Source organism: Salpingoeca rosetta (genome assembly GCF_000188695.1).
Source record: "Salpingoeca rosetta unplaced genomic scaffold supercont1.30, whole genome shotgun sequence".
In the NCBI taxonomy this organism is placed as follows: Eukaryota; class Choanoflagellata; order Craspedida; family Salpingoecidae; genus Salpingoeca; species Salpingoeca rosetta.
The window spans coordinates 652,213-666,558 of record NW_004754904.1 but is presented as its reverse complement, the minus strand read 5'-3'; the positions used below and the strand labels follow the sequence as shown (position 1 = coordinate 666,558).

The window sequence follows — 14,346 nt, the reverse complement described above, 5'->3', positions numbered from 1 at the left end:
ATGGACGGCACTGGCTTGATCATCGTGGCCGTGGATGAGCAGGACACGCCACCAACGGGTGCTGTCGTCGCTGGCACGTCAGCGTTCTCCGTGACTGTGAACCAGACGGACGCAGCCACGTTTGAGGTGGTTGTGCAGACAACAGAGAGCTTGGACTATGAAGCCGCAAGCTCGTACTCGCTTCGCATCCTCGTGCAGGACACCATGACGCAGCCCGCGATTCGCAGCCTCACCATCGACGCCACGGTGGCCGTGGTCAACACCAACGACTTTGCACCAGAGCTCGATGTGCCAGGCCAGGTGCTGGCGCCCGTGTCTGAGCTGGCGCAGGTGGGCGATGTTGTGGACACGATTCAGGCGCACGACTTGGATGCAGTCGACACGGTCCTCACCTTTTTTGATCTCGTTGACCGGGCAACCGGCGTTGCGCCGCCAGCGTTCAGCCTGACAGCAGATGGGCGCGTGGTTATTGCGGGTGCTCTCGACTACGAGACAACGCAGTCGTACTCGCTCGGGTTCAGCATCAGCGATGACGGATCGCCGCAGCAGGTCACCACAGACCTGAACGTGGTTGTGAATGTGCAGGATGAGAACGACAACGCACCGAACATCACCCGTGTGGAGCAGCGTGTCACCGCTGTCAGCGAAAACTTCACGGCGCTGCCAGCAGACGCGACAAGCACGCCGCTGCTCGTGGCCGCGTTGGTGGTGCAGGACGCAGACAGCGCTGCGGTGACTCAACTCTCCTTCACCATCGTGCCCGTGTACCAAGGGTTTGCTGCGGGCGCTTATTTCAGCGTGAACAGCACTGGGCACGTGTTCCTGACAGCGCCGCTGGATTACGAAGAAACAGGACCCTCGGTGACTGTGCAAGTGCGCGTGCGTGACAGCGACGATGATGCATCAGCGCACACGGTGCTTGTGCCCATCACACTTGCAGTGACGGATATCAACGACAACGCACCGACGTTGCGCTCTGCCAACGGCACGCAGCTGCTCGTGCGCGAGAACGCGGGCCAGTGGGTGTTGCTCACCACCTTCACCAGCACAGACGCGGACTCTGGGCCGCGGGGACAAGTGCGGTTTGTGCTTGAGAGCGCGTCGCACCCGTCCCTGGTCAGCTTGAATGCGACCACGGGCGAGCTGCGCGTTGCTGACGTGGACTATGAGCAGGTCCAGGCCATTACCTGCAGCGTGCGTGCTGTGGACATGGGCGATCCTGCACTGCAGTCACCGCTCTTGCAGTTGGACATCGAGGTTGTGAACCTCAACGACAACCTGCCTGTTCTGACCCCTGCCTCTGTGAACGCGAGCCTGATTGTGCCTTGGGATACGCGTGTTGGCACGCTTCTCGCCCAACTCACTGCGGCAGATGCAGATGTGGCTGGCAACAACGCGGTCGAATTTGCCGTTGTAGGCGGCAGCAGTGGCGCAGACAACGGTGGGAGCGCACCCCTCATTGTGCTGCAAGACGGCCAGGTCCTGTTCAATGTGTCTGGGACGTCGCGTGTGCCAACACAGCGCGTCGTTGTGGAGGCCACCGACACGGAGGTGGCTGGCGTGCGGCAATCTGTACAGACCACAATCGAGCTGACTGTGGCGGATGTGGTGGCACCCATGCTGCGCTCCAGCGTGGCTGCGTTCCAGGGCACACCGTCCCGCGCATCGCTGAGCATTTCGCAGGCCCTCACCTCCCTCTCCTTCAGTGATACGCGCGCCGAAGTGGAGGCGAGTATCGGGGAGAGAAGCGCCGCCCTTGACGTTGCCCTGCCTCCCCTCTCATCCTCGTCGTCGCCTTCCTCAGCACCCAACGCTTCTTCGAGCGGGAGCGGCAACAGCACGTCGGCTTCCACAGAATACGTGGTTGTCGACCTGCTGCAAGGTGAAGTGTGGTCGACCGGAGACGAGATTGTGCTGTTCGCACACGTGCGGGGACCCGATGGTAACCCGCGCGCTGCTGTGCGCAGCGTTCGCGTTGTGGTGCACATGCCGGTGACGGCGAGCACGCTGGACCCGAGCAACTTCACGGCCGCGTGCAACACGTCGCAGGAAACGGGATCGTGCCTGCTGCGGCTGACGGTGCCTTCATCTTGGTTCTCCGTCGTCGACGCGGGCTCGAGCGAATCCATTCGCATCACGGCGGCCCTGCAAGTCACCGCAGACGCTGCCGCCGCCAACAGTACGGATGCCAACACGGACACCACAGCAACAACGTGGGTGGAGGCTGACCCCGTCTATGCGACACTGCGCCAGCAGGCGAGCCTGTCGTCGGTCAAGAACAACCTGGTGGCGGTGCTGCCACCCGAGCCACAAGAGCCGCGGACGACGCTCACCATTGATGTGGAGGCCATCTTCCAAGTGCGCGTGTCCTCGCTGCAGTTCCGCGTGGCCGTGGACAACGCCAACATCACCGACGTTGCCTTTGACGCGCAGCGGTGGGACCAGCACACGGTGGACACCACATCCAGTCAGGCCCTCTTCTTTCTGTATGCGTCAAAGCGCTCCAACGCGCTCCCCAAGAACGCGCGCAGAAGCGTGGTTCAAGTGACCCTTGACTTGCCGCGTGGTGTGGCACAGGACGCCGTGACCTTGTCCATCACCGTGCAAGCGGCGACCACGCTTGAGGGCACGGCTGCCGTTCCTGCCAACACGGCTGGAGTGCTGGTGGATGCCGAGGGCGCATCGACTGAGGGCCGTGTGCGTCTGTTTGTGGATGAACCTGTGCGGCTGCTGTCGTTCTCTCCACAGCACCGCCTCATCAACACGTACTCGCTCACGGAAGACGAGGTGGCGGTGGACCTGTCCCACATTGTGGTGTACGTGAGCGGCGATGTGCGCACGCCAAGCGCAGACGACCTGCAGTGCTCGTCTTCGGATGCCACCGCACTGGCCACCGCAGCCAGCTGCGAGTCTGTGCTCATGGATGGCAGCACCACACAGCCGTCGGCACAGGTGGAAGTGTCGATTACGCTTGTCTCGGAGCCACAGCTCGCAACCAACCTGACCTTTGTTGTGCTGGCACCAGCGGGCGACCCGCGAGCCGTGCTCAGCCCCAGCACCACGTTGCGCGCTGTCAGCTTCTCCGCGTGCAGCAGTGCTGATGGCACGCTGTATCAGCAGGGCCAGCTGGATGTGCTTGTCACCTTCACCGACAACGCAGACATTGAGGAGGAGCTGCAAATCACGTCTCTCGTCGCTGATCGCCTGCAAGTGTCCAACCCAGATGTGCTGTCGGTGGATGAGTATGGTGTCGTTACTGCCTCAAGCGATGGCATTGTCTCGATATCCCTCGGTGTGCCCCTCCTGCCCCTCGTCCGAGTCACCAGCGTGGAGACGGTGTCACCCGTTGGCATTCGTGCTGCCGCCGTCGTTGACCTGCAGGCGTCTGTTGTCGCGTCTATTTCTTCTGCTGCAACTGAAAATGAGGACAGCGACGCGTCTTCATCATCATCATCATCGTCATCATCATCATCATCGTCATCGTCATCATCATCATCATCTTCATCGTCATCATCATCATCGTCATCATCATCCACGCTGGTTGTGGATGCAATCACAACAGGGCCACTTGAGGACTTTGAGAACAGCACGGCGCAGGTGGTCACCCACCTGTATTTGGACGACGGCACGTGGATTGCCGTCCCTGCCAGCGCCAGTGTGGTCTCGCACGCGTCCCTGAATGAAGACGTCGTGGTCGTGTCGGATGATGGCGTTGTGGTGCCCAGTGGTGTTGGCGAGGGCGACTTGCTGTCTGTAACGTTTTCGCCGTGTCCGGCTGTAAACTACAGCACGACAGCAGACATCCAAGTCACCCTGCCTGAGATTGCCAGCGTGGAGCTTGTGCTTGAGACCACCCGCCTGCGTGTTGAAGGTGACAATGCCGCCGCTGTGGCGGGCCTCTCGCTCAACACCACGCTGCGTGTCCTCGTGACGTTTGTGGACGGCCGCACAAAGGACATGACCAGCAACCCGCAGACGCAGCTCACACTTGACAATGGGCTTGTGCTCTCCGCTGATGCTGATGCTGGGCAGGGTGTCATCGTGTCTGTTGCACCAGGTGCCAGCGCAGGCGCGTACAACGTGTGGGTGTCCTTTGCGAGCCTGGCTGGCACTGCCTCCACCACCATCACGGTGGTGCAGACAACGGGGCTGCAAGTGCTGGCGACGCCGTACCCAAGGTACGCTGGCTCAGATGCAGTGTCGCGCACGCGGCTTCGGCCCATGGGCCAGTCTGGTGTGTACCAGCAGGCTGCGCTGGGCGTTCAGCTGCTGCTGAGCGATGATTCGACTGTGGACGTGACCGCAAACAACGACACGGCCGTGTTCTTGACCAACGCCACCACAGGCGACCGCCTCGCTGTTTCCAGCGTGTTTTCGCTCAACACCGATGTCAATGCTGGTGATGGTGCAAGCAGTGAGTCGTTTGTACTCAGCGCATCAAGCACGGGAGCGGAACAACGGGTCGTGATCGCGGCCACGTTCAGCAGCGCAAGTTCGCCCACGCTGCCTGCCGAGCAAGCCTTGGTCATCACGGCTGCCGCTGTGAACGATGCTGTGGCAATTGCTGCGCTGGATAACTTGCGTGCCGTCGCACCGGGCGAGGGCGAGGGAGGCGTCGTTGATGTGGACGTGGTTTCAGGTGTGCGAAACACCACTGCGGCGCGGGTGACGTGTGACGTCGTGTTTGCGGACGGATCCCGGTACCCGAGCGTGGTGTCGCCGGCAACAGGTGATGTTGCCGTTGAAGGCCTGGTGTCATTCACATCCACAACGCCGAGCGTGCTGGAGGTTGGCGCGTCTTCGGGCGCCCTTACACCGCTGCAAAATACACGCTTCTCCGTGTGCATTGTTGCCGACGCGCTTGGCGTGTCCAGCCTCGTGTCGGAGGCCATTGGCCTCACCGTGAACTTGCAGCCGGATATGGGCGACGTTGACTTTGGCCAGCAATCGGGCCTGACCTTCTCTGGCGCCGTGCTGGCGCAGGAGTACGGCTTTGCTGTGCGCTTCAACCCAAGCTCCCAGCGGCTCGCCTCCCTCGACATGGTGGTGGAGCTGCCGTTGACGCTGCTCACCTTTGAGCGGTTTGTGCCCGCCACAAACGTGTCCGTGGTCTCGTCTGCCGGATCCACTGATGAGCACATATTCAACCTCACCGTCAGCTCACCTGCTGCTGCTGCTGCTGCTGCTGGGGACGATGGCAGCGTGTTGTTGGGCACTGTCGTAGTTGTTCCGAAGCGCACGTCCCCAACAGCAACCGTGAGCGGCAGAGTGCTGAGCGCACGCGACGATTCAGGAAGCAGTATTGGAGCGCAGCCCCATCCCATCATCGCAGGTGAGGCAGAGCTGCCCGTGAGCATGAGTGGAGGAAGCAGCGGGGCTGGTGACGATCCCAGCACTGCGTGTTCGCTCTACGCGCGCCGCCGCCGTCGTCGTGATCTCGTGAGCGATTCTGAGCTTGATCACAGCGAGGAGAACGATCGCAACAATGACAACGACAATGCTGACGCCCACGGTGTTCCTGTTGACGACAGTGATGGTGCACCAGGTGCAACCATTCCCTCCCCTGCTGAAGTCATCCACGCAGGGAAGCGTGTGCGCCGAAACACGGTGAAGATGGACGATTGCGGCAGCGGGGGCCGCCCGCGCGGAGACGTGAACGGCGACTGCGTGTTTGACGGTGCGGATGGCGACTTGCTCATGCTCTATCTCGTGCACGCTGCGAGCGGCTTCACGCTGGAGGACAGCGAGATGGTGCGCAATGCGGTGGTGGATAGCGAGCTGGATGTCAATCGCGACGGAACCGTGGACACGCGTGATTTCATTGCGCTGCAGAACTTCCTCAACAAGCGTGCGGAGATCCTGACAGAGGCCGCCGTGAGCACGGTGGACTCGCCACTCACATCATGCAGCCTCAACATCACCGCCACCTTGTCTGGCAGCAACACCCGCATCGACCTGTTTGTGGACTTGGCATCCAACGATCCTGCCTTCCAGCAGCAGTTCCACGACAGCACGTACATGGACCCGGGCACCGGCGAGGCGCTGGTCACGGTGAACAGGACCGCGGGGCCTTATGGCGGCCTGGTGCGCCTGGCGCCTGCTGCGGGTGTGAACGCCACGTTTGCGCTCACAAGTGCATCTGCGTTCAACCTCACAAACATTGGCGTGTCCTTTGTGCAAGTATCGAACCAGAACGAGAGCGACCCCAGCCAGGCCTTTGTCACGCTGCACGTCGGAACATCGTCATCATCGTCATCGTCATCATCTGTGGTGTACGAGGGCGACTTGCTGGCCGTGCTGCCGCTGACCACGAGCACCAACGCAACCGTGTTTGTGCCATCAGAGTACTCGCCCCTGCATCTGGTGAACAACACACTGCCAACGGCGTACTGTGTCAACGACTACACGCCGGAGTTTTCAGCCAGCGCCTATGCGGTGAATGTGTCCGAGACCCTCTCGGATCAAGTCGTGCTCGCGCTGTCTGCGGTTGACGCGGATCTCGGCGACAACGGGCGCGTGCGCTACGCCCTTGTCTCTGGGGATCCATTTGGCAACTTCAGCATCGATCCTGTGAGCGGCGAGCTGCTCGTGCACAGCGTTGACTATGAGGTGCAAACGGCATACACGCTTGAGATTGCAGCCAGCGACCAGGGCCCAGACTTGCAGCACACAAGCACGGTGACTGTGGAAGTCAGCGTTGTCGATGCCAACGACAACTCGCCCGTGTTTGCAAACGCAAACCCACCCGGCAGCAACCAGTTTGCGTTTGCCGTTTCGGAGAACGTGACGCTGCCACACCTTGTGGGCGTTGTTTGGGCAACGGACGATGACAGCGGTGCAAATGGCCGCGTGTCGCTCGCGCTGGAGACCGTCCCCCATACCAACGCCAGCCTGTTTTCACTCGACACGGCCACGGGCGAGCTGTGGCTGGTGCAGAACGTCGATTTCGAAGACACGGGCGCGTCCTCGCTGCTCGTGCTTGTGTCTGCGACAGACGCGGGCGTGCCGACGCCGCGCAGTGTAACGGCCAGCGTGCGCGTGTATGTGGAGGACGTGAACGACAACGCGCCCGTGTTTGACGAGGACGCTTACGCAGCCTCGCTTCCGGAGACCACGCCAGTTGGTACGCCCGTGCTGACCGTGAGCGCCACAGACCTGGACGTCAACGACGACATCTACTTCTTCTTGGAGCCTCCGTCGAACCCGAGCCACGCCGGCCTGTTTTCCATCAACGCCACCACGGGCGTGCTGCGCGTTGCGTCTGAGCTTGACTACGATGTGGCGGGCCTGCGCACCGTGCAGCTGCTGGTGACGGCGTCCAACAGCAAAGCGGGCCAGCGGCCCACCCTGCCCGTGCCCGTCAGCATCACCGTGACCAACGTGAACGACGAGACACCGACCTGGGACCACCCGACCACACTGGTGCTGGACGTTTCAGAGGACACCGCGCCGGGGTCCGTGCTGGTGCAGGTGAACGCCACGGACGCGGACGAGGGCATTGCCGGCATCCCGCGCTACTTTGTGCGCACAATCTCGCCCACAGACGCGGTGGAGGTGAGCCTGGACGCGCTCTTTGGTGTGCTCACGCTGCAGTCGCCCCTGGACAGGGAGGCTGTGGACACCATCACCATCACCATTGGCGCCACGGACCTCGGCACGCCGCCCATTGTGGCGCAGGACCTGACTGTGGTCATAGCCGTGCAGGACGTGAACGAGTTCCCGCCAGTGTTCTCACAGGCGACATACGCCTTGAGCGTGGCGGAACGCAACACCCCGGCGGAGGAGAGCATTGGCGCCGTGAGCGTGAGCGACAGGGATGTGGGGGACAACGCAGCTGTGGGCTTCTCCATCGTCTCTGGGAACTCCAACGGCGCGTTTGATGTGAACGCCACGGGTCACGTGCTTGTTGTCGGCACGCTGGACCGCGAGACGCAGGCGTTCTATCGCCTGGTTGTGCGCGCAGAGAACACCGCATCGCCGTTCTTCTCCGCACAGGCGGTCGTCACCGTGAATGTCACAGACATCAATGACAACGCGCCAGACTTTGGTCAGGCGCAGTTCACCGTCGAGGTGTCTGAGGCCGCAGCGTTCAACACGATGCTTGCGCTGCCCACAGCGGTGGACTACGACCTGGGCAACGCGTCACGCGTGTCCTACAGCATCGCGCAATACGAGCTGTCTCGCCTGCCGTTCCTGTTCAACACGACCGACCGAGAGCGGCCGTCGCTGACGCTCGTCACTGCTCTCGACCGCGAGGCAAACGACACGTACACGTTCAGCCTTGTCGCGCGCGATGCGGGAAGGCCACAGCTGAGTGGCGCCGTCCTCGTCAGCGTGCGCGTGACAGATGTCAACGACAACCGCCCGCTTCTCGTCGCAGAGGGCAGCACGAACGTGACTGTGCCGGAGGACCTTGCAGTCGGTAGCGTGCTGGCGTTTGGCCTTGCTGCCACAGATGCCGATGAGCCAAACACCGCAAACAGCGCCGTTGTTGTGGAGCTGCTGGACCCGTCCGAGCTGTTCCGCGTTCACGCCAACGGCACGGTGGAGCTGGTCGGTGCACTTGACTACGAAACGACACGCGAGCATGTGCTACGCGTGCAGGCGCACGACAGCGGATCACCGCAACTCTCGTCCTCCGTTGTGACCCTGCGCGTCCTTGTGACCAACGTGCGCGATGTGGCGCCAGAGTTTACCCAGCCCTTGTTTGAGTGCAGCCTGCGCGAGAATGCGACGCTTGGGTCTGTGTGCGGGTCTGTGGTTGCCATGGATGTCGAACAAGGCGACACGGTGCGCTATGCGTTTGCTCCCAACTTCTCCTCCCCCGTCTTCGCCGTGAACGAGTCGACGGGTGCTGTGTCGCTCACCGCTCCACTGGACCGCGAAACCACGGCAACGTACCTGCTCGCGTTTGTGGCCTCGGACGACGCCAACCTGGCGAGCACGCAGCCTGGGTTCATGCGGGTGACGGTGCAGGACGTCAATGATCAAGTGCCCGTCTTCACCGACGACATGTACGCGTGCTCCATCTACGAGAACGCCAGCATTGGCGACGCGTGCGTGCGTGTGCTGGCTGTGGATGGGGACGAACCAGGCAACGCAAACGCCCGCGTCACATACACGCTCGTGTCCAGCAACTCGACCTCCTTTGGCGTCAACGCCACCACGGGGGACATCTACGTGCGTGAGCCCCTGAATCGCGACAGGCAAGAGGTTGCAGTCATGACCGTGCGTGCCCGCGACAACGGCAGCCCGCCGCTTGAGGCACCTGAGCTCGCCACCGTCCGTGTGCAGGTCCTGGACGTGAACACAGAGAACCCCATCTTCGACCAGCTCAACTACACCTGCGCCATCCGGGAGAATTTGCCTGCTTGGCAGCTGTGCACGGTTGTGCACGCCGACGATGCGGACATTGGCGCCAACGCGGCCGTGTCTTATCGCCTTGTGCTTCCCAGCGCCAACCGCACCAGCGTTGTCGGTGGTGGTGGTGGTGAAGGTGATCTGGCCTTGCCGTTTGCTCTCAACGCCACATCTGGGCAGCTCACGACCACGCTGGAGCTGGATCGAGAGACCATCTCCAACTACACACTGTACGTTGAGGCGTTTGATGCCGGCATCCCGCCGCGAGCCAGTAAAAACCTTGCACGCGTTAGCATCACGGTTGTGGACGAGAACGACAACTCGCCCCAGTTTGCGGCTGCCTCGTACGCGTGCTCCCTCGTGGAAAACAGGACGGCGCTGCAAGTGTGCTCGCCAGCCTCGGCCTCGCTGCGCTTCTGGGATGTAGACCAAGCCAACACACCAAACTCGGAGATTACCGTCACCTTTGCCGATGCCCGCTTCTCTTGGAACGGCACACACGTGCTCTTCTCGCCCATGTCCGGCCCCGCTGGTGACGGCGTGCTTGATCGCGAGCAAGAGGGCGCCTTCACCGTGAACATCACTGCCACAGATGGCGGCGGCCGTGCAACGACGGTGCCGCTGTACATCACCGTGCTTGACGTGAACGATGAAGCGCCGCGTGCTGTGAGTGTGCCGCCCTGCCATGTGCTGGAGCGGGATGGGGCTGGCGCCACTGGTATCGCTGGCGGTGAGAGGCTTGTGTCCTGTGGACGTGTTGTGGCCACGGATGACGATGCGGCGAACACGCCAGCATCAGCGCTCACGTATTCAATTGCAGGTACAACAGCGCCCAGCGAATGGGGTGTTGGCGCCAACCCGATTGTCGCCATCAACAGCAGCACGGGTGCCCTTGTGCTCAACGCAACTCTGTTTGATCGCGAAGTGCAGTCTTCCTTTGTTGTTATTGTTGTGGTGAGCGATGCTGGCATGCCCTCGCTCTCCACGCGCATTCCTGTCGACGTCGTCTTGGATGACGTCAACGACAACGAGCCAGAGTTTGTGCTTGCAGGCAATGCGACAGGTGAAGCGCCAGTATACACGTGCGAGATTGCTGAATGGGATGCGCGCATCAACGCCACCGCCAGCGCTGCCCCGCCTGTCGAATGCTCCGCGCCCGTGTTTGCACGCGATGCTGACGCAGGCCTGAACGCCGTCGTGCGCTATGCTCTCGTCAACGCCACGGGGTTCCCCATCACCAGCGATGAAGACGAAAACGCAGACACCAACACCACCACTTCCACCACCACCTCGCCGTCGCTGCTGTTCACGGTGAATGCAACGACGGGCGTCGTGTCCACGCGAGGCGGTGCATCAGCAGCACTGCTGAACAGAGAGCAACAGCCAGTGTTTGTGGTGTATGTTGGCGCGTACGACCTTGGCTCACCGACATCGCTGTCAGCCGCAGAGCCTGCGCGGGTGGACGTGGTGCTGACGGAGGTGAACGAATACGCGCCCGAGTTTGACCGGGAGCTTGTGGAAGCGGGTGCCGTGTGCTATGTCCCTGAGAACAGCGCCGGGTACCAGTGCCCAGAACCCTTTGCCGCCACGGACGCGGATAGCAGCGACTCGCCGCTGGGGAACGTGTGGTACGCGCTTGAGCCTGCGGCCGACGGCTCCGATGCTCTCTTTGCTGTTGACGCCGCGACCGGTGTTGTGTCAGTTGCCGACAACGGCCTGAATCGTGAAGCGCGCGCAGCGTACAACCTCACGCTGCGAGCTGAAGATGGCGGCGGCATGTTTGCGTTGCTCCCAGTGCTCATTGTTGTTGTGGACGGCAATGACGAGACGCCCGTGTTCACAACAGCAAACGCATCGTGCACGCTGTGGGAGGACGCGGCCATCGGCGTGTACTGCGACACGGTCGCAGCTGTGGACGCCGATGCCACCAACAACACCGTGACGTACAGCGTTGCCGCCGTTGTTGTGCTCGACCCTGCGGCTGACGCCCCTTCGGTTCCAGTCAGCACGTTTGCTGTTGACCCCAGCACGGGCAATGTGACCGTTGCTGGGCCGCTGGATTACGAGCTGTACCAGCAGCTTGCCGTGGTTGTGCGCGCCACAGATGCCGGGTTCCCTCCGCGCTACAGCGAAACGCGCGTCACTGTGACGCTGCTGGACCGCAACGACAACGCTCCGGCGTTCAGCGCCAGTGCCTTTAGCTGCGCCATTGCAGAGAACACGACGGGCGCGTGCGAGCTCACACCACCTTTGCAGGTGACAGACGCGGATGCACCGGACACGCCAGCGTCCACCGTGTTCTTTGAGCTTGAGGGCAGCCTTGCCTCTTCCTTCGCGCTGAACGAGACCACTGGCGCCATTACCCTGACACGCCCGCTTGACCGGGAGACGATTGGTAACACGGTGCCGCTGACGCTGCGCGCAACCAACACGGACCTCCAGCAAACGTCGAGCGTATCTGTGACGGTGCGTCTTGAGGACCGCAACGACCAGGCGCCCGTGCTGCTGAACACGCCATACGCGTGCGCCGTGTATGAGGACGCGAGCGTGGGAACAGAGTGCATGCTGGTGCAGGCGAGCGACGCGGACGAACCGAACACCGTCAACAGCAGGATCACGTACACGCTGACAGGGTCGAGCCTGTTTGCCATCAACGCCAGCACGGGTGCTGTGGTGGTGAATGGCGCCCTTGATCGGGAAACAACGCCAAGCCTCGTGCTTGCTGTCACGGCAACAGACAACGGGATTCCTGCCATGCAGGCCAGCGCGAGCATTGCCGTGACCATCCTGGACGTGAACGATGAAGCGCCCGTGTTCTCGCAGCCGAGCGGGTATGCGTGCAGCTTTGAGGAGAACGCCGATGGTGCGGGCTCGCTCTGCACAACTGTGAGCGCGACTGACAGAGACGCAGGTAGCAACGGTGCAGTCTCGTTTGCGCTTGAGGACGACATGGGCGGACGCTTCGTTGTTGGCGAGACCACCGGTGTCATCACCATCACCCGCGCACTGGATCGTGAGGTTGCATCTGACTACACGCTGCGGGTTGTTGCCAGCGATGGCGGCACCGTGAGCATGACGGCGGTGGCCGAGGTGCAGGTGACGATCCAGGATCAAAATGACAACGCCGCAGAGTTTGAGCTGGCGTCATACGCGTGCGATGTGCCGGAGAATGCGCCCAGCGGTTACACGTGTGTGACTGCACGCGCGTCTGACATTGACCAGCCGGGAACACCGCAGTCCACGGTGATCTACACGCTACACGGTGCTGGCGCGACCATGTTTGCCATTGACAACGCGACTGGTGAAATCACCACCACAACACCGCTCGACCGTGAGACCAACGCGTCCTTTGCGCTTGTTGTGCGCGCACGCGATGCAACAGAGCCTGCGCCGCTGACAACAGAGGTGGCCCTTGTAGTCACCGTGCTTGATGTCAACGACAATGCGCCTGCCTTCGCTGCTGAGGAATACGAATGCACGTACACAGAGTGGCCGCAGACGGAGCGGGAATCGAGCAGCAGTGGTGACGGTGACACTGTGTTTGCGCGCTGTGGTCCTTTCGTTGCCACAGACGCTGATGCTCCAGAGACGCCAGCGTCAAACGTCACGTACGAGCTCATCCCTGACACTGTTGATGCTGCTGATGATGATAGCGCGCTGAGTGCGATGGACCTGTTCACGGTGGACGCCACCACGGGTGTTGTGCGCCCCGTGCCGCATGTGCGGTTTGATCGCGAAGAGCGTGCGTCGTACTCGCTCGTGCTGGTGGCGCGCGATGCTGGCGAACCGCAACTGGAAACAAGCGCCCGCATCACGGTGACCATCGACGACATCAACGACAACACGCCCGCGTTTGCTGCCGACGTGCTTCGCTTCACCTTCCCCGAAACGATGGCGGTGGGCGCAGTGCTGACAACGCTGGAGGCCACGGACGCGGACGCTGGTGGCAACGGGCAGCTGGCGTTTTACCTTGTGGACGATTTCTCCAACGGCACCGTCCAGCTGGCGAGCAACGGCAGCCTGGTCCTGCTGCGTCCGCTCGACTACGATGTTCTGTCACGGTTTTCGCTGACGGTCGGGGTGGCGGACAGCGGGGCACCGCGGCGCTTTGCGCTGGCGACGGTGGAGGTGGCTGTGCAGCCGTTTGCGCTTGCCATGAACAGCACCAGCATCTGGCTGGACTGGTCGCTGTACTTTGACACACCGGCAGAGTTTATCCGCAACACACTCGTGCGACGCGAGGCGCAGCAGTGCAACGCAGGCTACCCGGACGAGAGCGATGGCTGCAACACGCGCTCCGTGAGCATCTTCACGACGCGTGACGTGAACAGGACCACTTACGTGGACACGGGCCTCAAGCCAGCCACGGTGTACGAGTACCAGCTGTGGACAACGACACTCACTGGTGGTTCGTCGTCAACGCGGTGGTTTGCACGCGCAACGCTGGACGGCGTGCCTGAAGCGCCGGCAACGCCCGTGATTGTGCAGGTGAATGAGACGCACGTGCAAGTCACGTGGTCGCGCCCTACAGCGTCGCATGGCCGCATTGAGCGGTTCGAGCTTGTGGCGAGTGCACAGCTTGCTGCAAACAGTGCCGCTGCCACCAACAGCAGCAGCAGCAGTCAAAACGATGGCGCTCGGCGGCGTCGCGATGTGGTGTCCATCACCCCAGATCAGGGCGACGTTGTGCTGTACTCGGGCTCTGATGAGACGGTTGTGATTGGCCCCTTCTCCGCAGACTACGTCTACAGCTTCTACGTTGTCGCCTACACCAGTGCTGGTGGCACTGCCTCGCCATCGACCACTTTCCAACCCGACCCGGAATTCGGTATGTAGCCGTGTGTATTGTGTTGTGTTGTGTTGTGTTGTGCCGTATGTTGGGGGCGGGAGCGGCTGGTTGGTGCGTTGGTTGTGGTGATGTCCTTTCGTTCGTTCGTGTGTGTGTGTGTGTGTGTGTGTGTGTGTGTGTGTGTGTGTGCATGAATG

General features: G+C 61.9%; 1 protein-coding gene across 1 annotated transcript in view; it reads left to right on the top strand.

The window, feature by feature from the left end:
- The window catches only part of PTSG_12970 (uncharacterized protein), a gene marked incomplete at its 5' end in the record, with an annotated part of 35,276 nt that overhangs the window by 17,872 nt on the left and 3,058 nt on the right, over window positions 1–14,346 (top strand). Inside the window, 4 exons of the mRNA XM_004989277.1 lie at window positions 43–2,217; window positions 2,278–3,437; window positions 3,588–5,399; window positions 5,532–14,188. Coding sequence (XP_004989334.1) covers window positions 43–2,217; window positions 2,278–3,437; window positions 3,588–5,399; window positions 5,532–14,188 — 13,804 coding nt within the window. The remainder of the gene's footprint in view (window positions 1–42; window positions 2,218–2,277; window positions 3,438–3,587; window positions 5,400–5,531; window positions 14,189–14,346) is intronic.